The 25,978-nt window shown below is 45.1% G+C and overlaps 2 protein-coding genes across 4 annotated transcripts; one reads left to right on the top strand and one right to left on the bottom strand.

Moving 5' to 3' along the window:
* Window positions 1-41: 41 nt before the first annotated feature.
* On the bottom strand, window positions 42-12,657 carry Arpc4 (actin related protein 2/3 complex subunit 4). Its single transcript, XM_027932001.2, has 7 exons — window positions 12,564-12,657; window positions 12,141-12,285; window positions 8,867-8,985; window positions 7,459-7,570; window positions 4,890-4,985; window positions 3,558-3,728; window positions 42-954 (listed from the first exon to the last, which is right to left on the bottom strand). The coding sequence occupies exons 2-7, from the start codon at window positions 12,141-12,143 to the stop codon at window positions 949-951; spliced, it is 507 nt and encodes a 168-aa protein (XP_027787802.1). The 5' UTR covers window positions 12,144-12,285; window positions 12,564-12,657; the 3' UTR covers window positions 42-948.
* Window positions 12,657-25,267, top strand: Tada3 (transcriptional adaptor 3). 3 transcript variants are annotated; one of them, XM_027931996.3, is made up of 9 exons: window positions 12,657-13,033; window positions 13,690-13,922; window positions 15,261-15,511; window positions 15,593-15,698; window positions 17,839-17,980; window positions 18,084-18,187; window positions 20,072-20,181; window positions 20,835-21,020; window positions 24,744-25,267. In XM_027931996.3, exons 2-9 carry the CDS (start codon window positions 13,716-13,718, stop codon window positions 24,934-24,936), a joined length of 1,299 nt encoding a protein of 432 aa, XP_027787797.1. In that variant the 5' UTR covers window positions 12,657-13,033; window positions 13,690-13,715; the 3' UTR covers window positions 24,937-25,267. The 3 variants fall into 3 exon arrangements, with proteins under 3 accessions (XP_027787797.1, XP_027787798.1, XP_027787799.1); XM_027931997.2 differs by having other exon boundaries at window positions 12,657-13,037; XM_027931998.2 differs by lacking the exon at window positions 12,657-13,033 and having other exon boundaries at window positions 13,899-13,975.
* The last annotated feature ends 711 nt before the right edge of the window (window positions 25,268-25,978 follow it).

The raw sequence follows: 25,978 nt of genomic DNA, 5'->3' as shown, positions 1-25,978 counted from the left end.
CCACCTCCCTTCCCTTCACATATACACACAGAGTTCAGACCTCATGCAGCCCCAAAAGGGCAAGAAGAGACTTTAATCAGGGGTGGGAGGATCCACTAGAATCAGAAAAGAAACCGAGCGTGTGGGAGCAGAGGAGCCAGAGCAGGCGGAGAGGGCCCAGCGGGAGCTCTGGAGGAGGACTTACCTCTCCACACCTCTAGCACAGGCACTGCACTGAGATAAAGCATGACAGTGGCCCCTCTCAGCTGGAAGGGTACCAAGCGGCCCCATGCAGCCAGAAGTTGCCTGGCTTTTGGGCTCCAGCTCCTAGGTATGGCTGGTACTCATGGATTCAGCCCTTGTCCCCACTGAATGTTGGGAGGCCATCTTCAGGCAGAGCTCAGGAAGCTCATAGAGGGTTCCCACCACCTCTACTGGGCCCAAGGAGGCTTGGGATTAAGAGAGCAGTGGAGAGAAACTGGAGTCTAAAACCTCCCTCTCTCCCCACCTGGGGTAGCACAGGGGAGAAAAAGTAGTCGCCTTCTGGCTCCAGGCCCGCCCAGACCCACAGCGACCAATAAGGTACAATCACTGGGACCAGTCACAGCCACTGGAGGTGGAGGTTGTTTGTTTAAAAAAAAAAAAAAAAAAAAGACAAAAAGGTTACAGTCTCCTACAAGCACAAAGTTTAAATTTCAAGACGTTAAAAAAAATCTGTCCCGGCCCAGGGGACTGAACATCAGAAGCCAGCCTGACCAGGCACGTGAGGCCTTGGGGCAGGTCCACTGCTGCTTTCTTGCCCAGCTAGCAAGCACACCACCCCCCTCCCGCATCTAGTGCCCACCCGACCCAGCTCCCCGCTTCTGCTGCCGCTGTTGCCGTTGCCGCTCTGGGGAGTGACTCCAGGATGCTTTCGCAGAGACACAGGGAGAGGCTGAGGGGGTAGGCCGCAAGATCCAGCCAGATGGTTTAAAACTGTCAAGAGAACCAAGAGGCAGTGAATGGTGGTTATTATTGTATCTGGGTGGGCCTGCTCCAGGATGGTGGGTTGATCTGAGAGCTGCCACTGTACACAGAGTTCTGAAGGGTGGGGCTGGGTCCCAGAACATCCTTTGAGCACACTCTTAACTCAGCCAATCTTCAGCAGAGACCTGTGGGGGCACTGACCCTAAATCTAGCACTAGATAAGTATCGAGGGCTTCTCCACAGTTCCCCTAGACTGTTGCTATGGATGCTGCCATAAAGCTCTGTCAGTGTCTTACATATAAACAGAAGTTGCCTTCTTTAGACATGGGGACTCAGAGCTGGGTGCTGGGTGCAGGGTGCACTCCAGTAATCATAGCAACTCAGGAGTCTGAGGAAGAAGAATCACAAGTTCAGCGCCAGCCTCAGCAACTTAGCAAGACTCTGTCTCAAAACAGAAAATAAAAAGGGGCGGGGATGTAGCTGAAGTGGTCAAAAACTCTTGGGTTCAATGCCTAATACCAAAGACAAAAAAAAAAAAAAAAAAGACATGGGAACTCTGCAGGCCAAGGTGAGAGGGATACAGCTTTGGGTGATCCTCCAACCAGCACAGGCCTTAGAAAATTTTCTGCCCTCAAATATCCCCCATGATGCCAAGAACAACACTTAATAAGCCAGAGGCTGTGAATCAATGGCTGATGACCGAGCATAGCCCAAAGATTAGCCCATGTGGTGCTTAAAAGACTATGAATTAGCTGCCAACCTTGATAACATGGAAGATGTCATATATAAATCTAGATTTGGAATTCTTTCGAAAAGTTCAACAGGCTGGAGCTACATGGTGGCAATGTTCCTCAAATGAGGCCCAAGCTCACCAGGTCCCCACTCAGCCCACCTCGCTCACATGTGCTGCTGCCTGACCTGTGTATGTACCTGAAGTTGTAACCCCACAAGGTACTGTGGTACTGTTTTAGATCTTTACATCAGAAAACCCAATTCCACATCTAGTTCCTCCATTTCCTGGCTCTGGAACGTTTAGCAGGTGATTAAATAACTTCCAGACCTCAGTTTATTCATCTATAATTATGGTAACACCTGCTGGGCGCAGTGGCACACATTACTGTAATTCTAACAACTTGGGAGGTTGAGGCAGGAGGATCACAAGTTCAAGGTCAGCCTCAGCAATTTAGTGAGGCCCTCAGGAACTTAGTGAACACTTGTCTCAAAATAATAAAAAGGGCTAGGGATATGACTCAATGGGAAAGCACCACTAAGTTCAATCCCCAGTACCCCCATGCCGCAAAATCACACCGTAACACTTAACTCAAAAGATTGGGTTTTCTGGCCTTTTTTTTTTTTTTTTTTTAAGTACCAGAAATTGAACCCAGGGATACTTGGTCACTGAGACACAACCCTATCTCTACTTTATATTTTATTTAGAGTCAGGGTCTCACTGAGTTGCTTAACGCCTTGCCATTGCTGAGGCTGGCTTTGAACTCGCAATCCTCCTATCTCATCCTCTCAACCCACTGGGATTACAGGCATGGGCCACTGTGGCTAGCAGAATTTTGTGTTTTTTAAATAGGAGAAAAAACACACCACATTTTTCACATGTCAAACGCATGGGAGTATTAGACTCATGTTTTGAATATTAAGTAGGAATTGTGAACATGCTAGTTGAATCTAGAGGCCTCCTAGTGCCCTGGGCATAAACTTTCGTACCACCATACACAGAAAGCTTACTAGATATCAGGTGTTACATTTGACATACGTGATCTCATTTAAAGTTCAACCACTCTGAAAGGTAAATATTAATAGCATCCTCATTTCACAGCTGAGGAAACTCAGGCTTAGTTGAGAGGCTCAGTGACATAGCTGAGTAGGCAAAGGAAATAGACTGACACCCAGGAGGTCTGACTGGTAGGCAGCTGGACGACAGTACTCCCTTGCACACATGGTACAATGACTTTGTGCACTGGGCCACCCTCAGTATGATTAAATCCCAGGGGAAGTGTGTTAAATTTCCATTTTTAGAAATCTGAGCTCCTTCTGGGTGATCTGTATGAACAGGGAGGAGTAAACACTAAACCTACCATCTGGGGATCACAGTCAACTTTGAGTGGAACATATCAACAAACCAAAGATTGTTTGGAAGAAAGGGGGAAAATGCCTAAGAAGGCATGTCCTGAATATCTAAACAAGAACAACTATGTCATCAGTTTCTCAATGTAAACACTACCTCCTCTTCAGAACTGCAGTCCTTTCTGTTAGAAAGGCACAAACAATTTCAGAGGGATCCAGAAGCCTTAAGCCATCAAAGTGATGGGAAACAGGCTGAGGAAATCAGGACCTGAAGCCTCAGAAACAGATGCTAAAGAAAGATATTTAATTCTGTTTGAGAAATGGAATTACATGACGATTAACTGTTATGTTTCTGGAAACTTGGCACATGCACTTCCCTAGCCTCACTTGGGGGCTGAACTAGAATAAATTAAGAATTTTGTGGACATTTTAAGATGTGGAAATTTGGCACCTCTTTCCCACCAGGTGCTAACTCCACACAACCCATGGCTCCTTCCACCTCAGGCAGGAAAGCAGGAAGGCCCCCTACTTACATTTTTGAGAAACTCCTCAGCCACTATACGTGCACGGGCATTGACTGACAGCTTCATCTCACTGATCTCCTTGTCTATCTCCTCCATGAAGTGGATCACAAAGTCCACCAACTTGTGTTTGTACATCTGTTCTGTGTGGAAGTTGGTGATCAGAAAACTGATGTCATAGCCCTAGGGAAGGTAGGGAGGAGGAAGAGAAGTAACAGGAGAGAATTAGCCCCAGGGGACACTTAACTAGCCATGTTTTCTACTCTACTTACCCACATGCTTCTAGCTGGCTGTGATCTTCTCCCAAGATAACTGGCCCTGTCAGGAGTCCACATCCTGTGGACCCAAACAACTGAACCCAGAAGAGAATTTTGTATATATCAGATGCCTCTGGAAAACTATCTGTGGCACAAAAAGCCCTGCATTCAAAATAAGTTAAGGGAGAATGAAGGGACTTGTAATCTTGCTTCAGAATAATCCAATCAAACAATAAAGAAGACTTTAGTCCAGAGAATAGATAACATGGAAGAGGGGTGAGACTTGGCGGGTAAGAATGTCTTTTACTACAAGAGGGTGTGTAATGAAGAGCAATTTTATTTACTCTATGTAGCCACTGAAGTTAGCTCTAAGACCAGGAGAGAGAATATGGCTCAAGATGAGGAAAAACTTGGCGGACACATCTGGTGTGTCTAATCAACACATCTGCCTGTTCTGCTCATGCTCTGCCTTGCAGCTGGTAGGGATATTTTAAGTTAACCTGGTAGGGAATCTGTGTAAAGGAGTCAAGTACAAAGTCAGACCACAACTGACCCAATGTTATGTTAACTGCGGCTTTGAAAAACTAAGATTCAAATTGGTGGCAGAGTTTAAAATGATTTCTTTTTCTTTCTTTTTGTGGTGCTAGGGATTGAACCCAGGGCCTTGTGCATGCGAGGCAAGCATTCTATCAACTGAACTATATGCCCAGCCTGTTTAAAAGGATTTCTAATTCATTGTGCTCTTTCTGCTGTTATATTGTAGACTCTGGTAATGAGTGATGTATAGACCCTAAGCTTCTAATCTTGTCTGCTACTACTCCAGCTGAGATGAAGGCCGACTCTCACCTCAGTCAGGGGGTATCCTATAGCTGCAGAAGTAGCAGGCTGGGGCTGTAGCCCAGTGGTATAGTGCTTGCCTTGTGTTCATGAAGCCCTGGGTTCAATAGCCAGCACCACACACACACACACACACAAAAAAAAAAAAAAAAAAACACCTAAGAGGTAGCAATCCTGGCTCAACAGACAATTATAGGCCACTCAGGCACAGAATCTCAGGAGTTAGAGACATAGATATATAAGGTCTTACCTCCACTGGCTTCCTTCGAAGGATAAAGAAGTTCTCTGCTCTCATCATCATAAAGCGCATGAACTTGTGGCATAAAATCTTCTCAATCTCATCAGCCTGGTGAGAGCAAAGGAAAAAGATGGTTCTCTAAAGCTGACACTGGGAGGCCAAAAACAACTAGTAGCTTGGTATTTGGACCCAATTGCCCTCAGGCCCATGGGAGACAGTGGGATTTGGTACTGGGATCAATCACTGACAAAACTGTGAATGGTGGGGACATAGATGCCAACTGAAAGGAGGATCTACTTAAGGGCCCCTCTATCCTAATGAAGCATTACTGTAATAGCATCCTCATCCATTCCAGGGGGGCAATTCTGGCAAACCTCTTATCAGCTCTTTCACAGTCCACATCTCCATTCAAAGCTGCCTTTTTTTTGGACTGGAGATTGAACCCAGGGGCATTTTACCATTGGGCCACATCCCCAGCCCTTTTTGAGATAGGGTCCCACTAAGTTACTTAGGGTCTCGCTAAGTTTCTTGGGTTGGCCTCAATCTTGTGATCCTCCTGCCTCAGCCTCCCAGCTCTCTGGGATTACAGGTATGTGCCACAATGCCCAGCAAAATGATCCTCAATCGTACTGCCTAGATGATTTCTGTTGATTTCTTTCATTCTGCTTTTTCCAGTAGTGAGAATTGAACACAAAGATGTTCCACCACTAAAGCTACATCTTCATCAGCTCTTTTTGTTTATTTTGAGGTCTTGCTAAGCTGCTGGGGCTGGCCTTGAATTTGCAATCCTCCTTCTCAGCCTCTAGAGTAGCTGGGATTACAGGCCTAGGCCATTGTTTTAAAAAAAAAAAAAAAATTTCTCTTTTTCGTTTCACAGTGCACTACTTCTCGAAATATGTGGCACATACCACCCAGGGTAACTGAGACAACTTTAGGTAGTCTCTGTTTTACTGTCACTATACATCAATCAACAGAGTTTTCACCTTTTTTGGGGGGTGGTGGTGGGGTTCCGGGGATTGAACTCAGGGGCACTTAACCACGGAGTCACGTCACATCCCCAGTCCTTTTTTTAATTTTATTTATAGAGATAGGGTTTCACTTAGTTGTTTAGTGACTTGCTGTTGCGGAGGCTGGCTTTGAACTTGTGATTCTCCTGCCTCAGACTCCCGAGCTGCTGGGATTATAGGTGTGCAACCCTGAGCCCGGCTGAGTTTTCACCTTTTGAACTATTTCAATATTTCTTAAAGAAGAATTCTATAGCTGGGTGCTAGAATGCCCTTAATACCTCCCTATACCCGATGATCTTCCATTTATTTATTTTTTTAGTGGTACACTTTAATTATACATAATAATGAAATTCGTTGTTACATACATGCATTCAACATTATTTGATCAATTTCATTTCCCATTTTTTTTTTTTTTTTTTGTACCAGGGATTAAATCCAGGGGCCACATGCACTGAGTTACATCCCGAGTCCATTTTATTTTTTTAATTTTGAGACAGGGTCTCACTAAATTGCTGAAGCCCTCCCTATGTCGTTGAGGCTAGCCTCAAACTTGAACTCCTCTTGCCTCAGCCTCCTGAGTCACTGGGATTACAACCACCATATCTAGCTGATCTCCTTTTTTATTATCAGGGATTGAATCCAGGGACACTCAACCACTGAACCACATTCCCAGCTCTTTTTTGTTTTCTTTTTTATTTTGAGACAAGTTCTTGCTAAGTTGCTGAGGCTGCCTTTGAATTTGTGACCCTCCTGACTCAGTCTCCCTAGCAGCAGGGAGCACAGGCTTTTGCGATCTTCCATTTTGAATAAAGACAGCAGACCTCATGTTGGAGCTTTATGTAGGCAATAGTATCTAGTTTGAATTGAATAACATTGTTTTTATTGTGTTTATTTTTAGAGTTATAATAGATTGTGGAAAGTGATACTGTATTTCCATTTATGGCATAAAGTTTCTTTTCCAATTTGAGAAAGGGGAAATAAGTCAAAATTTCAAAATCCATTAAGTAAATTAACTGTCCAGGTCCTACATGAATACATCAAGCACTGGAGGGGTAGCAGGAAGTATAGATATTGGTGAAATGCTATTTGAGGAAACATAGTAGAATTGGTACTTTTTTAGTTGTTGATGGACTTTATTGTCTTTATTTTTATGTGGTGCTGAGGATTGAACCCAGTGCCTCATGCATACTAGGTGAGCACACTACCACTGAGCCACAACCCCAGCCCTGGTACTTTATTTCTTAAACTAAGTGGCAGTGGCAAACAGTATGGCTATGAAATTGGTACCGGCATTGCTTTTTATTTTCTTAAGTAAATGTATTCCTCATTCCTTAAGAATGGTTCTGTGACCTGATCCCTAACTTGTCCTACAACCTTGGCTGCATTCTAATCCAGAGCAAGGTCTACTGGACATAACTGCTCATATTATTCTTCTGACCTGCTTTGGCAAACCATTTCCTGAGTACATTCAAGCAAGAAGAACCTAAACTAAATATGCCACATCGGTCTGTTAGATGTGGATCCTTTATTTCAAAGAGAGCTCCTAACTATGGGCCTCCTGCATGGTGACTCACCTGTTTCACAGCGATGCTGACCCGGACAGAATTGATGGAGCCCTCAATCAGCACCTTTTCTTTCTCATTTCTGCTGATGGTAACGGGCTGTAATAGGAGTTCTTTGCTACTCCTGAAAACACAAAGTCACAGAGACCTCATTATTAGAGAAAGAAGAGTTAAGGTGACCTCACAGCAGGTCCTATCATCACTGAGACCACAGAATCCAAACTATAGAAGATTAACAAGCAAGAATGCTCCAAGACTGAAGCCAGGGAGCATATTCTGCAGCAGAAAGAGCACAGGCCCTGGAGTCAGGGCAAAAAAGGTTTTGAAATTCAGCTTCCTGTTATGTTCCTTGGACATGTCACAGGATTGGAATTTTAACTTCCTCATCTGTAAAATGACTCTGATTCTTATTTCACAGGTGAAGATTAGGAGAAATCAAAAAGGCTCAAATGTCTAAACAGTGTGCCCAGTACATGTTAAGAGCTTTGCCAAAGATAGCTGATTTTAATAATTATAGGCAAATCAATATGCCACTTAGGGGATGAGGAAAGCCTCTGTTCCAGAATAATGACAGGCTAAAACTGAATAAACACAGTTTGGCCTCTTTTAATTTCTTCTTCTTTTGGGGGGACATGGTTGAGGGTTGAGCCCAGACATCATGCATGTTAGGCAAGTGCTCTTCCACTAATCTACACCTCCAGCCCTAAAGTCCTTTAATTATTAACCTAGAATGATTCACTTTTGTACCATTGGGACTCCTATAAGCTCAGGTCTCAAGTTAACACCTCCCAATCTCTGCTATCTCTAGGGTAGTTAACTGTGGCAGTCTGTGAGCTGTTAATATTTTTAAATGTCTAGTAGAAACCATGTATATTAAGAAGCATAACAGTAGCTGGGTGTGATGGTGCACATCAGTAATCCCAGAAACCTGGGAGGATGAGGCAGGAGGATCACAAGTATGAGGCTAGCCTCAGCAACTTAAGAGACTCAGTCCCAACATTAAAAAAAAAAAAAAAGTGTCCGGGGGGGTGGTCCTGGGGGTGTAGCTCAGTGGTAGAGTACCCCTGGGTTCAATATGCAGTAACAACAAAAACAACAGAGACGTGTAGAGATGGCATCTCAGATAAACAAATTATCCAAACTCTACTTAAACTGCCAATGAATTCAATAAAGCCACAGGAGTTACTTCATGAACAGCCCTGTTCAGGCAGTCTTGGCTCCAAAAGAAATATTCCCCTGGGTTTTGCCCTGCCAACCCACTGACCCTCTTTTCTTCACTCCAAATCAGGAATCACTGTTCACCTTGGCAGCAAGACAAATTATGTGAACTGAAGCTATCCTGACAATTCCAGGACATAGGTTCATGGCACTGTCTAAATAGCACTAATACTTTGCCCCTGATGATGTTTTCCTTTCCTACCTAACTTCCACCTCTGGCTTGTTGTGTCGTTCCACAACCTGGGAAGAGAAGTTCTCCAGGCAGAGGGCAGCCTGCAGTGTGGCCCGCACGGCACTCAGGTAGGGGCGGAGAGTGGCAGTCTGTAGGAAAAAAAAAAAAACAAGAGTTGGGGAGAATCAGAATCTGCCTCACCCACCCCACTGGTCTACTACTCCAGCTCTCCTGGAGCCAGGCTGGCCTGAAAGTATCCAGCTATGGGATGTCACAGTGAACAGAATCCATTAGGCTTTCAAGATGCCTTTCAGTCTTAAGTGTAGAGCAGTGGTTCTGAACAGGAAGCAATTTTGCCTGACCAGAGACATTCAGAATAAACATATGGATTGTCATGACTTGTCTGGGTACAACTGGTATTAAATGGACAGGGTTAGGGTTATGGTTAGGACAGAGGTGATGCTGAACATCCTGTGACATACAACAAAATCATCCAGCTCTAAATGTAAAAGGTGCCAAGTAATTGATCCAGAGGTACCCAGGTGAATGTCCTTAACCTGTACATTAAGCCAATAAGCACAGAGGTCAACCATTTGCCAGGCAGTGAGCTAGCTGGGAATTCAAAGATGTGTAGATCATTTCTGCCCTCAAATAGCTCAACTGGGTGGAGGACATGTGGTTTAATGTAGGACGAAGTACAAAACAATCAGAATTATAAGTACAAAACAATCAGAATTATAAGTAATCTATATTGACAGAAAAAAAAACTGGTTTTGACTGGATATAGGATCAGGAATTTACAATGAGAAAAAAAAAAATAGAATAAAAACATTCCCAGTAGAGGAATCAGCTTCTATCTACACTGGTTAGTTACATTAGTCAAGTTCTTTCTCACCTCAAGACATTATACAAGTTGAACACCTATCTGGAGGCTTTTCTCCTCTTACTGCTTCAATCCTTCAGAGCTCAGCTTATTAGGGAAGGCCTCTTCCTTCCTCAAAGAAATCTTTCTTGACTTCCCCCTTCTTTGCATTTATTATAATTTACCATGACATATCTTTTATGTCTCCCTGTAAAGTGATTTCTCTTTCACACTAGACTGTAAACCATGTCTACCTCATTCAGTTACATAGCTTGGACCTAGCTAGCTCAGTACCTCACATTTAATGTCTTACCAACTTTCTGTAGAAAAAAATGAAATAACAAGGATAGAATAAAAAAGGGCATTAGGAGTTCCAATAGCAGTAACAAGTATAAGGTTTCTGTACATGTGAAGCATTTTAGATTGTATAGATGAAGCTGCCAACAGAAGGCTGGTCTAAAATCATGAGGATCTTATATGCTAGGCTACTAAGTTAGCTTTTCTTTTAAACTGGGGCTTTCTGAGGAGGAAGTTACATGACTTCAGCTGCACAGTGGCTCTTTGGGGAATGGGCTGGAGAGGGAAGTGAGACATACAGCAGAGAGGGTTATTCAAGAAGTTCTTATGAGAACCTGGACAGGGACAGTAAAGAGGACAGAGAACCACAAGGAGTGACATTAGATGCAGAAGATAATGATATTAAAAAAAAAAAAAAAAAACATGGTCCACTCATACAATAAAATGCTATTAAGCAATAAAGGAATAACTACTATGATACACACAACATGAATGGATGTCAAATGTATTAGAGCAAAAAGCCATACTTAAAAGTCTATATATTAGAGAACAGGGGTATAGTTCATTGGTAGAGTGGTTGCCTAGCATGTGCCAGGCCCTGAGTTTAATCCCCTGCATCATGTAAAATAATAATAATAATAATAAAAAGCTAGTACATGAAAGAATTCCATATATAAGACAATATGGAAAAAGCAAACAAAACTATAAGGGCAAAAAAAAAAAAAATCAGTGGTATTTGGGGTTGGGGAAAAGAAGAGGATTACAAAGGGACTGGAAAAAATGTTGTGAGGTGATGAAAATATTCTGTACTTTGATTGTAGCAATGGTTACATGCCTGTCAACATTTATAGATAATAAATATAAAGGTAAAATTTAGGTGGCCAACCCTGTGATGCCTTACTTTTATGGATAAAATAAGATAGTATGATGAAATGTCTCAAACTTGAATTTTTAAAAAAATCAAGCCAAATATGGTGCATTCCTGTAATCCCTGCTACTACAGCAGCTGAGATAGGAAGATCTCAAGTGGCCTGGGTGACTTAGCCAGACCCTAATACAAAATAAAATAAAATAAAAAGGGCTGAGAATATGGTAGAGCACCCCAGGTTCCTTTCCAAGGACATTCCCTTCTCTCTCTCTCTCTCTCTCACACACACACAGGCATGGAGAGGTAGTTCAGTGTCGGAGAGCTTGTCTAGCATGAATGAGGCCCTGAATTTTATCTCCTGAACCGCAAAAATAAATAGGTAAAAAAGCACCTTCTCAATCAGACCAAAATAAAACAAACAAAAACCCCATCACATTTCTCAGCGAGGTATGAAAAGTAGCACAGGAGGAACAGGCGGTTTAGACAGGCTTTTGAACTAGTGGTCTAATTTCAAAACAACTAGGTGATCCTTGAATGACAGCTGGGAATGCAGACTAAGGAGTCACCAGAACACAGGTCACCAAAGCCTGGAGGCAAGAAAAGTGATAAGAGGGAGAGGTGGTGAGCCACAGTCACAACTCCCTGGAACTATCACATATATGAAAGGGAAAGATTCCCAGGAAGGGAGGGATGGACAGTACGACTTTACATAAAGTCAACACAGTTTAGCTCTGAATAGGATGACCCGTGAATGGAGGCAACACAGAGTGACCTTCCACTGGGATAGAAACAAGGTTGGAGGTACCCACCGGAGGTCAAGGAAAAGTGGGCACCTGACTTGGTAAAACAGTGGAGTCAAGAAGGAAAGAGAGGACGAGGGGGTGTATTCACTGAAGCTCTAGTCTAGACAAGGAAGTGGCCCTAATACATACTTCAGCGGCCTCAAGACAAGGCTATTGGGCCTACTGCGGGCCTTCAGGCACTACCACAAGCCTAGATGCCCCGCTTCCGGCTTCCTCCATGCTTCAGGAATATTCTATACCTGCCTTGCATGCCCAACCAGGAAGCCGCAAGGCCTGCTTCTTATCAGCCAGTTCCCCTGCTTGCCCCTTCCTCACTTTGGCCCGCGCCCCACCCTTTTTCCAACCCTCATCGTGCCCCCACACTCTCTGACACCCCTCGGCCCCAGGTCACCGCGGCGAAGTAGCATCTCCCCTAAACCCGTAGCCTTAAGACAGAATTGAGGGGGTCCCTGGCGCGGGGCCCGGCTCTCTCACCATCGCGGGCGCTGGCTCGGCCGGAAAGCGGAAGTGCGGAAGTGGCCAGCCCCGCGACGACTGCCCTTTCGCGAGCAGCGCAGCCGCAGTCTCCGCCCAGACTTCCGGGCGGCACCATCTTGTTTTCAGAACAGGGTAGGACAGTCTAGGAACGTTTGGATCTTCATGAAATTTTCACTCTGGGACTATCATGGTATCTTTAAAGTCCTGAAGCTCCAAATAACTAATCAAATTTTTCCCTCTACCCATGCATCTTTCCCTCATGCTTTCGACTCTTGGGCCACCTTTTCCCGTAGCCTTCCCCCTATCATACAATAGTACAGCCCGACCTTAGGTTGGGCTCCAAATTAGGACAAGCCGAGGCGGAGAAGCTTACGTTCCTTCCGGCGCTGCGCCCCCATCCTTTTTCCGCGCCCCTCCTACCTGCAGCCCCTGGGGCTTGGTGGAGCTAACTGCCGCGCGGAGATCTCGGCTGCCGAGCCCCGCCCCCGGCCTCGGGCTGTCCCCAAGGGTCCTCTGGAGGCCTATTACAGGGGCCTTCCGCAGGCTCGCTGGCTGCCCGCACCCCAACCCCCCCCCCCCGGCCTCAGTGGGCTCGCCCTAGCCGTCTCCCCGCCCCCGCGTCAACTACAGGGTTCCGCCCATAGCCAGTTCCGGGGCGGTTGCTCGGCTAGACCACGGCTCCCCGCCCCCTCCTGCGCCCCGGGGGCCGCGGGAGGCCGCAGAGAGGAGGCAGAGGGGGCGGGGGCTGCGTTAGGGGCTCCCTAGAGGACGGGGACGCTGGAGGCGGGACATTGAGGCGACCCACGGGTGGGGCAGCCATTAAGCAGTCCCACTTCTTCTGTGCCAGGCACTGAACTGGGCATCATCTCTTAATCCTCAGCACATCCCAGGTAGGTAGGTACTGTTGTCCCCATTTTACAGATTCATACTTCTATGGGGGAAACAGAGACCTCTTGTTTTGTCCCCATTTTGCATATGGAAAAACTGAGACTCCGTTTAAATAACGTGTTCAGGGGCACATAAGTAGAAAATGGGCTTGAACTCAGTTTTGTCTCCCGACCAGCCTTCCAAACCAGCCAAGGTGGCATAGAAAGGGGAAAAAGGTGGAATAGGATGAAACAAGGAGAGGCTGGGAGGCACAGAGAACGTTGTAAGGAGGGGGATGATTGAAACTCAGAGGCTCAGGAGAAGAACAGGAGGGAAGGGCATCAGGAAGCCTGGGCACAGAGACTGCACACTCAGGAACTACCTGGGGTCAAGTTGAGTTTTGGAAGCTTAAGCATGTCCTCACCCTTTCAGAGTCTTGGTTTCTTTCTCTGTAAAAAGACCATCACAGTGGTCCCTGCTTATGGAGGTGGGTGAGGAATTCAGTAAGATAAGCTTTGCACCTAGCTTAGTGCATGGTAGGGGCTTTGTAAATAGGAGCTGTGCTGTCAATCTTGTTAGTAAGGAAGAAACTTGACTTTTTTGTTGAATTCCCCAGTGGAAGAAGCCTTTGGGCTTTTCTTATGCCACTGTCTCCCATCAACAGCCCTTTCCTCTCCAGCTCCACAGGGTTACATCTCTTGGGCCATGAGTGAGCTAAAGGACTGCCCGTTGCAGTTCCATGACTTCAAATCTGTGGACCACTTGAAGGTGTGTCCTCGCTACACAGCAGTGCTGGCCCGCTCTGAGGATGATGGCATCGGCATTGAGGAGTTGGACACCTTGCAGCTGGAGCTTGAGACTTTGCTGTCCTCTGCCAGCCGGCGTCTGCGTGTGCTGGAGGCTGAAACCCAGGTGATACCCCAAAGAGGGGACATCACCGGAAATGCACTGTGTCAAGTTATGGGGTGGGTCATTAGGTTAGCTTCATATGCTGAGGTTGAGGGACTGATGAGAAGAGAGAGATACACAAACAGCTCATGTGATACATTAAATACATATAATGTTCATAATCCTTGTAAATTGCAAGTGTTCTCATTCACTAAGCTTTTATTGATCCCACTTACCATTATGTTTTGGGTCCTGTGCTAGTCAGTAGAGGGAGATAATTTAGAACCATTTTGCCATCAGGGAACTTGCCAACTAAAAGGAATGGGGAGATCTAGATTTGAACCTTTGCCTAAGCACTTTGTAGTGTTGATGTTTCTTACCTATGTGACTTTGAGAAAGTTAGCTCCTATCTCTGAGCCTGTCAGCAAAGTGGGCTTAACAATAGAATTCACTTTAGATCTTTTGTGAGGATTAAAAGAATGTTTGCAAAGGCTCAGCCCAGTGTCTGACACTAAGTAAACATTCCAAATGTTATTTATAGCTACTATTCCAGTTATTTTTATTCAGTGTATTAACATCCCCAGAGCTCCAAGTCCTAGGCATCAATCTGGATCTTGGGGAATAGAGATGGTTATGATAAGTTTCCTGATCTCAGGTAGCTTAGTCCAGTAAAGAGAAGGTACAGTGCTTTTGCAGTGTGATCAGGCAACATGATTGGGTCTCCAGTGGAAGTGCAAGGTGCCAGATTCAGAGAGGGAGGAGATGCCATTTTAACTTTACCTAAAAGAATTTGTGGTACAATCAGTTGTGTTTTAAAACCAAGGAAGCTAAGTAACTGAGCCAAGGAAAGCTTTGCAGGCGGTTGACATTTGAAATTAAAGTTTACTGGGAGTCTTCACAAAAAGTCACCTCCAGCATATTTCCCCAGGGCTGACATGCACTGGGGTCTGATCATTTATTTGACTTTTCTACTGTGTGTGACTAGCTTGGGTGATACATAGGTGAATAAGACTACAGACAGACAGGTGAATGGAAAGTTGAGAAGTATGTGAATAAAATCCTATGAAACCTGAGTTTTAGGGTCTAGAGTTGTGGCTCAGTGGTAGAATACTTGCCTGGCATGTGTAAGGCCCTAGGTTCACTCCTTAGCCCAGCATATTAAATAAATAAATAAATAAATAAATGATCCATTAAAAAAAAAAAAAAACTTAGTTTTAAAGGATGGTTAGGAGTTTGTTAAGCAAAACGGTAAGGGGGAAATCCTGGAGCCTCCTTGAATTCTAGATCCTCATTTATTCATTGGAAAAAAAGAGTTATTCTATGTCTTCCCTCCTTCTCAGTGACAATCTCTGTAAATTTCAGATCCTTACTGACTGGCAGGATAAGAAAGGTGACCGAAGATTCATGAAACTGGGTCGAGACCATGAGCTTGGAGCTCCCCCTAAACATGGGAAACCCAAGAAGCAGAAACTGGAAGGGAAGACTGGACATGGGCCAGGCCCTGGCCCTGGGCGACCCAAATCCAAAAACCTTCAACCCAAGATCCAGGAATATGAATTTACTGATGACCCAATCGATGTGCCGCGGATCCCCAAGAACGATGCCCCCAACAGGTTCTGGTCAGAGAATATAGTGGGAGGACCCAAGACTGAGGCCCAGAAGGGTACTCACTCAGGATCTGCTTCTCCCCACAGGTTCTGGGCTTCTGTGGAGCCTTACTGTGCTGATATCACCAGTGAGGAGGTGCGCACGCTGGAGGAACTCCTGAAACCCCCAGAAGATGAAGCTGAACATTACAAGGTAGAAATGCTGGGCCTGCACAGACAAGGGGGAGAACAAGAGGGTCAGTGGTGCCTCAGAATCATAGACAGCAGAGCCATGCATCATGTGCCCTTCCCTACCCTGGCAGCCCCCTGTATGCTGCATTAGCCTATCCAGACTCCAGACTCAGACTCTCAGCTTTCTTCTTGCACCACTTTCTCTGGACCCCAGACACCACAGCCTCAGGCAGCTACATCAGTGAAGTTCCCCCTTGTCCCCTCATCTCTATCCCCTCTGCTTTGGTTCAAGCCTTCACCTATTATAGAGCCTCTTTTTTTGTGGGGGTGGGGTGTACCAGGGATTGAACCCAGGGGTGCTTAACCACCAAGTCACAGCCCTTTATATTTTTTATTTTCAGACAGGGTCTCACTATGTTGCTGAGGCTGACCTTGAATTTACAGTCTTCCTGCCTCAGACTGAGTTTACTTTAATATATGAGAATTATGTGTGTGTGTGTGTGTGTGTGTGTGTGTGTGTATGAGAGATACTAGGGATCAAACCAAAGGGCACCATAAATAAATAAATGGGCTGGAGATTATAAATAAATGGGCTGGAGATATACCCATTTATATCTCCAGCCCATTTATTTATTTATTTATTTATGGACAGGGTCCTACTAAGTTGCCCACGCTGTCCTTGAACTTGTGATCTTACTGCCTCCTGTTTCCTGAAGCTTGTTTCCAGGCTTGTGCCACCACACCCAGCTTAAAAGAATTTTTAAAGAGACAGATCTCACTATATTGTCCAAGCTAGCCTTGACCCTTGGGCTCAAGCAATCCTGACTCAGCCCCCTCGGTGGCTGGGGACTACAGACATGCACTACTGTGCCCACATTAAAAGTTAGTTTTTCTACAATGAAAATAAAAGCATATTTTATTAAAGAAAATATGAGAAAGTACTTGGGGCGGGGGTCCTCTACAATAGCTCACCTGCCACAATCAGAGGTGCTTATGACGTGGGCCTGCTTCCAGGCCTGGCCTAGCTGCTGTTATCCACAGGATTGAGTTCAAGTGTCTTGGTTCATGGTGATACAGCCCCAGTGCCCCTCTCTAGTTTCCTTGGCCACATCCCTCTTCCTTGCTGTATTTACCAGCCCTGCCAAGTACCTTGCCATCACTCTAGGTCTCTAGGCCCGTACATAAGCTCTTCTCCCCTTCAGGGATTGACTTTCCCTTCAAGGCCCTGATCTCGTATTACCACCACCAAAATGACTTCACATTTCACAACAAAACATTCTCATATTTGTACTACCACAACACCTTGAATCTACCTCTTTAATTTCACGTGTCTGAATTTTTTTAAAATTTGAGGACAGGCTCTACCTCCGTGCCAGAACCCATGCTTAGCTTTTGAGAGGCTCTATGGTCAATACTCAACCAACAAAACAAAACAACCACCAAATTACTTGAAAAAGCAGTCCATATAGGCAGTAGTAAGCTCAAGCAACACAAAAAATAATTTGCTTTCACCCAGAATCTCCTAGTTCTCTTCTGTGGAGGCAATAGTTGTGACTGAGACAGCCCATATGTCCATATTATTTTGGACTCCATAGTTAGGAAATCATTTCAATTCAGGATTGAATCCAGGTAGTGTAAATAGCCTGCATGCCCAACTGAAGGGGATTTATTGGCTCAGTTGTCCTACCTCCATATGATGAAGTAACTTGTAACTATGAATCATATTAAAGAAAATACTTAATTGACATAAAAGCATATAAACAATGAGCTACATCCCCACCCCTTTTTATTTTTTATTTTGAGACAGGGTCTCACTGAGTTGCTGAGGTTCTTGCTTAAATGACTGATGCTGGCCTTAAACTTGGAATTCTCCTGTCTCAGCTTCCCAAATTGCTAGGATTACAGGTGTGCGTCATTGTGCCCAGCTGTGTTTTGGTTCTTTATGTGCCTGTCTAGAATGTGAGTGTAGAGATTTTATCTTCTTTGTTCCTTTTCATCTGTATGTGGCACCACCTATGACCCTGGGTTAAGGACTTGGGAGACAGTAAAAATAAGTGAATGGAAAGCTTGCTGGCAATGTCAAGTGCAAGCAGAGCCTTCCATGCTCTAGGCATGGCCAGCTAGTGTTTACCCTTCAAGGCTAAATGGCATTTCTCCCACAGATCCCACCCCTGGGGAAGCATTATTCCCAGCGCTGGGCCCAGGAGGACCTGCTGGAAGAGCAGAAGGACGGGGCCCGGGCAGCAGCTGTGGCTGACAAGAAGAAAGGCCTCATGGGGCCACTGACTGAACTAGACACTAAAGGTAGGTTCCTTCCTCCTTGCCCCTCCCTTCCTGTCCCACCCCAGGCCAGGACTTGGGTTTCCATCTTCAGCCCACCTGTCCTTCTCTATTCTGCCTACCTCAGATGTGGATGCTCTGTTGAAGAAGTCAGAGGCCCAGCATGAACAGCCAGAAGATGGGTGCCCCTTTGGTGCCCTCACACAGCGCCTCCTGCAGGCCCTGGTGGAGGTGAGTATGCCAGCTCAAAACAGGAACCACATTTCCTTTTTAAAAAAAATGCTTTAGGGCTGGGGTTGTGTCTCAGTGGTAGAGGACTTGCCTAGCAGGCGTGAGGCAGTGAGTTCAATTCTTAGCACCACATAAAAATAAATAAAATAAAGGCATTGTGTCCATGTACAATTAAAAAAAAAAATGCTTTATCCAGTGCGGTGACTCAGGAGGCTGAGGCAGAAGGATGGCAAGTTTGGCTGGACACAGTGATGCACACTTGTAATCTCAGCAGCTTGAGAGACTGAGACAGGAGGATCACAGGTTCATAGCCAGCCTCAGCAACAGCAAGGTACCAAGTAGCTTACTAAGACCCTGTCTCTAAATACAAAAAAATAGGGCTGGGGATGTGGCTCAGTGGTTGAGTGTTGGTCCCTGAGTTCAGTCCCCAGTACCCCGCCAAAAAAAGGATGGCAAATTTGAGGCCAGCCTCAGCGACTTAGTAAAACCCTGAGCAACTTAGGAAGACCATGTCTCAAAAATAAAATAAAAAGGACTGGAATGTGGCTCCGTGGTAAAGCGCCCCTGGGTTCAATCCCCTGTACAAAATAATTTTTTAAAAAAAAGGAGAAAGAGCTTTATGTTTATCAGCTTTATAAAATTTCACAGATAAGCTTGTATTACCAACCTAGAGATCATAAAATAAAACATTACTATATTCTAGAAGCTAGTCTCACATCCTTCCTAGTCTCTAACCTCCAAAGATAGCTTCTCTTCCACAGTCTCTTTTGCTGAGTGTAGGCAAAGGGCTAAGTCTTGTGTGAGGCTTTCCACACATCTTATGCGAGCAATGACAGTGGTTAGCTCTGTGTTACATGTGAGAAAACTGAGGTTCAGAAAAGTTTGCTTAAGATCACACAGCTAATAGGCAAAGGTAGGATCAAACCTTTACTTCAGGGTCTTTATCTTAATACCCACTGCCTGACCTTGGGCACAACCTCTCACCTTACTGGGCCTCAGTTTCTTCTTTTGTCTCAAAGACAATAATTTATTTCTCTCTCATATAACAATCTGGGGCACATGTTCCAGGTTGAATAAGGTAGAGGTAGGGGAAGGTCATGGCCCTACACCACCAAGACTGATGGTGGCTTTGCACAGTCACTCTGGGTGTGATTGCTACTTCAATCCTACAAAGATTGAAAATGGAAGAGTATGTTTGGTTGGTTGGTTCTGAGGATTGAACCCAGGTTCTGAGCTACATCCTCAGTCTTTTTTAATTTTAATTTTGAAACAAGGTCTCACTAAATTCCTTAGGACCTAGCTAAGTTGGCTGAGGCTGACCTCAAATTTTCCATCCTCCTGCCTCAGCCTCCTGAGTCACTAGGATCGCAGGTATACACTACTGTGCCGGGCAACAAGGAGCAATATGTAAAGGAAGCTTTGGGGGCCATAACTAGCTGGGACATCTCTTGATTATTTTCCCCTGGAGAAAAGTATTCCATGGCCACACCTGACTACAAGGGAACTTAGGAAATGCAGTTGTGCCCAGCTATTATAGAAGAAAGGAGAGCACAGTTGGGTCGTGCGCCCCCTCTCCCACACATGTCCCACAGTGTGGGGTTCCTTGCAAATGCTTTATCAACCTTAGCTGCTCCTACTACTGTTGTTGAGTTATTATCATTATTCTTCTGTGTTTCCTGTTTCTGGTATCAATTCCTAAAACAATAACAACAAAAAAGGAATTTGTAGAATGATCAACACTTTTTGCTAAGGCTTCCCAGAAGAGGGTGAAATGAAAAAATTAAAGGGTATTTCTGGCCCCTGAAGGCTTATCTATGAAGATCAGTAGGAAAAACGAAATACTACAAGTCTTTCTCTTTCCACTCCATTTCTGTGGTCTTCCAGGAAAATATTATTTCCCCTATGGAGGACTCTCCTATTCCTGACATGTCTGGGAAAGAATCAGGGGCCGACGGGGCAAGCACCTCTCCCCGCAATCAGAATAAGCCCTTCAGGTGAGTGGCATCCTGTCTACACCTCGCAGCCTGGCCCTTGCTTGCCTTTTGGCTTCTGCTCATCTTGATGTGGGGAGATTTGCATTAACAGCAAAGCTGGGGAGTCTAGTAAAGCCCAGTAGAAGTCTCATCATGAGTGCTAGCCCAGCATTTCTGCGTACACAGGCTGAGTACAGGCTAGTTCATACTGCTTATCGTGTAAATAGCCTGCATGCCCAACTGAAGGGGATTTGTTGGCTCAGTTGTCCTACCTCCATATGATGAGGTAACTTGCAACTTTGAATCATATTAAAGAAAATACTTAATTGACATAAAAGCATATAAACAATAGAGTAACAAATGGTGAAACTATTCATTGTAGTCCAATATGGACAGTATGATCCTATTTTTACTTAAAATATATTTAAATGTGTATGCATAGTTTTCCCTGGAATAATTTATAGCAAACATTATAATTAATGTATAGCAAAATCTGGAAAATATGTATATGTATGTGTGTATCTATATTTGGAAATGGGGTTCCCAGAGCAAATAGAAAGTGTTCTCTGACCTTCGGAAGCCCTGGGAACCTCTAAGTACACCCCCTCTCCAAGATGACCCTAGAGCTGAGGGGCCATTTTCTGGAGACTAAGGGGGCCTGCCATGCCCCACAGTGTGCCGCATACCAAGTCCCTGGAGAGCCGCATCAAGGAAGAGCTGATTGCCCAGGGCCTTTTGGAGTCTGAGGACCGCCCTGCAGAGGACTCAGAGGATGAGGTCCTTGCTGAGCTGCGCAAACGACAGGCTGAGCTAAAGGCACTCAGTGCTCACAACCGCACCAAGAAGCACGACCTGCTGAGGTGAGTATAGACCAAGGCATGGTCCAGGGGCTTCAAGGAAGAGGCCAAGGAGGCCTCAGCCACTGCTGGTCACCTCTCAAGGCTTTAGACAGGCTTCTCAAACCTAGCTGAGCCTTTGTATCACCAGGAAAGTCTTGAAAAAAATATCAGTGTTAGGCAACACCCCTCTGGTTATGCCTCTGAGTGAGTCTCATTCCGCAGGACTAAGGCCTTCAGGCACCTGTGATTGATTGATTTGAGGGATTTTTGTTTTGTTTTTCGGTACTGGGGATTAAACCTAGGGGTGCTCTACCACTGAGCTACATTGCTAGTCTTTTTATTTTCTTACTTTGAGAAGGTTCTCACTAAGTAGTTGAGGCTCGCCTTGAATTTGTGCTTCTCCTACCTTAACCCTCTAAGTCACTGGGATTACAGGTGTGCTGTACTGTGCCTGGTGTTTTGAGGGTTGTTTTTTTTTTTTTTTTTCTTTTTCAGTTGTCGGTGGACCTTTATTTATTTATTTGAGGTGGGGGAGTTGAATTCAGGGGCACTCAACCACTGAGCCACATCCCAAGCCCTATTTTTTATTTTATTTAGAGACAGGGTCTCACTAAGTTCTTTGCACCTCGCCATTGCTGAGGCTAGCTTTGAACTCATGATCCTCCTGTCTCAGCCTCCCGAACTGCTGGGATTACAGATGTGCACCACTGAGCCCCGCAAATGGACTTTTATTTTATTTATTTATATGTAGTGCTGAGAATTAAACCCAGGCCTCACACATGCTAGGCAAGCACTCTACCCCTGAGCTATCCCCAGCCCTCACCTTATTTTCTTTTTCTTTCATGGTTTTGTTTCATATTATGAAACATTTCATTCAAAGAAAAAAATCAGAAAGAATAATACAATAATACCAATATGCTCTTCACCTAGATTGATCAACTGTTAACATTTTTTTAGACATGTATGATTTTTATTGGTCTATCACTTGAAAGTGACCAGTGTTTTAAAACTTGTTCTGCACAGTGGCATACACCTGTAATCTCAGTGTAAAAATAAGATGGAAAAAAAAAAAAAAGCCTAGGAATGTAGCTCACTGGCAGAGTCCTGGTTTTAGTCACCAGAACCAGGTGGGGAAAAAACAAAAAAACTCATTGTTTAGGAAATCAGTTATGGTGCTATTCATTTTATATGAATTCCCATCCATCTTGCCCTACATTGATCACAACAAGGATATAGGTGACATTTAGAGGAAGACCATGGTAGGAACTGTCCTGTTATTAGGGAGATCAAGTAATAAGCCAAGCCAGGCACAGTGGTACATGCTTGTAATCGCAGCAACTTGAGAGGCTGAGACAGGAGGATCACAACTTCAAGGCCAGCTTCAGCAACTTAAGCCCTAAGCAATTTAGCAAGGCCTGTCTCAAAAAATAAAAAGGGCTGGGAATGCAGCTCAGTGGTAAAGCACCCCCAGTACCAAAAAGAAAGAAAAGAAACAACCTACACAAGATTGTTTGCTTCTCTCAGGCAGGTACTGTGTCTTATTTTCACAGAACCCTGACAAGGCAAGACACTTGTTCATTTGGCCAAGCTCTTAGCATCTCTTCTGACATTGTCCTGGGGGCTAGGAGGAAAGGCAGAGCAAAGGACCTCCAGTCTATTAGTAGATGATCAGTAAAGAGATGCGCCATTCAGTATTGGCCACATTATATTGTTACATTGTGTGCATGTACTAATATATAACAACAAATCCCACCATTATGGACAACTATAATACACCAATAAAAAAGAAAAGAAAAAGAGTGCACCACTCCCAGAAGTAGTAGTTTCCGACAAGCTGGTAGGGTTTTAAGGATAACGGGAACTAATGTGTCCCGAGTGCCTACTATGTACCCAGGCTTTCTGCACACCACCTCCTTTAATCTTGACAACCACCTAGGCAGTAGGTAGTATTTTCCCTGTTTACCAGATGAGGAAATAAAGGTCCAGTGAAATGAAATGCTCTGCTGAATGTCACATGGCCATTAAACAGCCAAGCTGAGATTGGAGCCCAAGGTTGATTCTAAGCCTCTTTCTAGTTCATGTTTCCTCTCAAGGGCAAGAGGATGAAATACAAAAAGAAATACAAAAACAACAGTGTCCTCATTATTAACATGAGAATAACAGTACAGAGGGAAGGGGAGAAAGAGCTAGAAGAGAGAAGAGTCACATGTGTAGTTGCAGAAGTAATGAGCAGTGGAGAGTTAGTTTAAGGCTATCAGAAGGCCAGAGATAGCCCTGAGCCCTGCTGTGGACCAACTTCCGGGTCTTAAACAAGACACTCCTTACCCAAGCTGCAGGCTTCCCTTATAAAAAAGTAACAGGTTGGACCAGATCTCTTAATGACCTTCAGTTCCACCATCAGTGGAATTCCCAAGTCTGATCTTAGTTGGAGGGACTGATTGAGCACTCCCTACTTCTTATGGGCCTCAGGCTACCAAGGCCTTAGGCTGCTATGGAATATGGATGCTGAAGTAAACAGATCTCCTGTTAGCACCAGAACACTTTTTAAACAGCGTTATTTAAAAACAGTTTGGAGCTGGGTGAGGTGGCACCTGCCTGTAATCCCAACAACATGGGAACCTAAGATAGGAGGATCACAGGTTCAAGGGCAGTTTGGGCAACTAGTGAGACCTTGTGTCAAAATTTTTTAAAAAGGGCCGGGTGTGGTGGCACATGCCTGTAATCTCAGCGGCTTGGGAGACTGAGACAAGAGAATCTCAAGTTCAAAGCCAACCTCAGCAATGATGAGGCATTAAGCAACTCAGTGAGACCCTGTCTCTAAATAAAATACAAAATAGTGTTGGAGATGTGGCTCAGTGGCCAAGTGTCCCTGAATTCAGTCCCAGTACCCCCCTCAAAAAAAATTTTTTTAAAGGGATAGGGATGTAGTTGAGTAGTAGAGTGCCTTGTGTTCAGTCCCTAGGACTCCAAAAATAAATGAGAATAATTTTAAAAATTTGGGGGGATCGAACCCAGGGGCATTTTATTATTACATCCCCACTCCTTTCTATTTTTTATTTTATTTTTATTTTTAGTTGTTGAATGACCTTTATTATATTTATTTACATGTGGTGCTGAGAATTGAACCCATGCCGGGCAAGTGTGCTACCACTGAGCCCCAGCCCCTCTATTTTTTATTTTGAAACAAGGTCTCCTCACTAAGTTGCTTGTGATCCTCTTGCCTCAGCCTCCCAAGTTGCTGGGATTACAGGTGTGCACCACCACACCTAGCAGAATAAAGAAAATTTTAAAAAACAAAAAGAGTTTGGAGCCAGCCTACTCCAAATCTCCCTCACTAAGTGTGGGATCTTGGGACATCTCTTGTCCTTCTTGAGCCTCAGTGTCTTCATTGTTAACATGAGAATAACAGTACTTATTTTACAGGATTATTAGAAGGATCAATCAAAGTATGTGTGTCTACATATTTTTTAGAGCAGTTTTAAGTTCACAACAAAATTGAGAGGAAGGTACAGAGATTTCCCACATACCCCCTGCCTCACATGTGCACAGCCATGAGTTCGTGTTTTTCAGGAGCTTAAAATAGTGGCTAGCCATAGCACCATATAAGCATGTTCATTAACTTGACACTTTGGTCATGGTTGTGTGAAATGGTCCACAGGAGTGCCAGCCTAGGATGGTGGGCTGAGTCTGGAAGGAGGGGCCACATTCTGGAGGTGGGAAGAGCATGGCCCCTTTTCCCCACAGGTTGGCGAAGGAGGAGGTGAGCCGACAGGAGCTAAGGCAGCGGGTCCGTATGGCAGACAATGAAGTCATGGACGCCTTTCGCAAGATCATGGCTGCCCGGCAGAAGAAGCGGACCCCCACCAAAAAGGAAAAGGACCAGGCCTGGAAGACCCTGAAGGAGCGTGAGAGCATCCTGAAGCTGCTTGATGGGTAGCCCTGGTGCAGGCCCACTTCCTTCTTTGGGTGCAAAAGCCTTGGCCTATGGTTGCCCATCAAATGGTGACAGTCATTAGAGGACTGCAGCCCTCTTCTGAGGTCTTTAGGCCTAGCTCTGTACAGCTAGGTTGCAGGAGGCCGTACTGGGCTGTCCTGGGGTCCAGTTTCTGCTTGGTCCCCAGGGGCAAGGCTTAGTTTCTGGGTCTCCCTCTTTTCCCTCTTCACCATCCCCCACTCCCTTCCCCCACCAAGGACTTCTCCTTTGTGGTTTTGTAAAGTGCAAACTTAAGAATAAAGTGACTGCTGTGGTTTTTAAAAAAAACAGAAAACATCCAGGTGTTTTGAGTGTCTGCGACTGTGAGGTGGGAAGGACTGGTGTGCGTGGCAGGGGGTCTAAGAGGGCACACTTGGTAGCCCAGCCTGGCCCAAGGGAGGCCTTCCTGAGGTTATTTGTTGCTACAGGTAACAGAACACCCCAGAAACATGGTGGCAGGGCTCCCTGCAGTTCTAGGGCAGGGTTGACTTCAGGATGGGCCAATCCAGCAACTCACAGGGCCATCAAGGGTGTAGGTTTCTCAGCTGTCACCCCACTACTCTCCACCATGTCAGCTTCCTCTTCAGGGGGGTTCCCTGCCAGCTGTGGGGTGGCAGGCCATGGCAGCTGAGGCCAAATGCTCCCTTGTTTATGTTCAGCACTGGAGAGAGCAGGAGCTGGCTGGCTCCCAGGGCCCACTCAGAAGAGCAAAAAGCTCTTTCTCAGGTATCTGTATGTCTCAGCTACCCAAACGAGGGCTCACATGCCTGTTCCTGGAACACTCCCTTGGCAAGGGATGACTCTAACGGGTGTAAGCTAGTCTATAGAGTGGAATTTGCTACTCCACTATGCCATGGGAGGAAAGGGTGGAACCCAACATGGTTTGAGTAGGGAGGGGGCAGCGAATGCTAGACAGACAGGCCACCAGCAGCAGCTCAGCCTGGGGAGAAAGCTAGGCCTGAGAAACAGATAAATAAGCTCTTGTCCCTGTCTCAAGTTCCCAGAC

Source organism: Marmota flaviventris, chromosome 20 (genome assembly GCF_047511675.1).
Source record: "Marmota flaviventris isolate mMarFla1 chromosome 20, mMarFla1.hap1, whole genome shotgun sequence".
Lineage (NCBI taxonomy): Eukaryota > Metazoa > Chordata > Mammalia > Rodentia > Sciuridae > Marmota > Marmota flaviventris.
The sequence above is the reverse complement of the archived record's forward strand: the minus strand, read 5'-3'. Positions and strand labels throughout refer to the sequence as shown.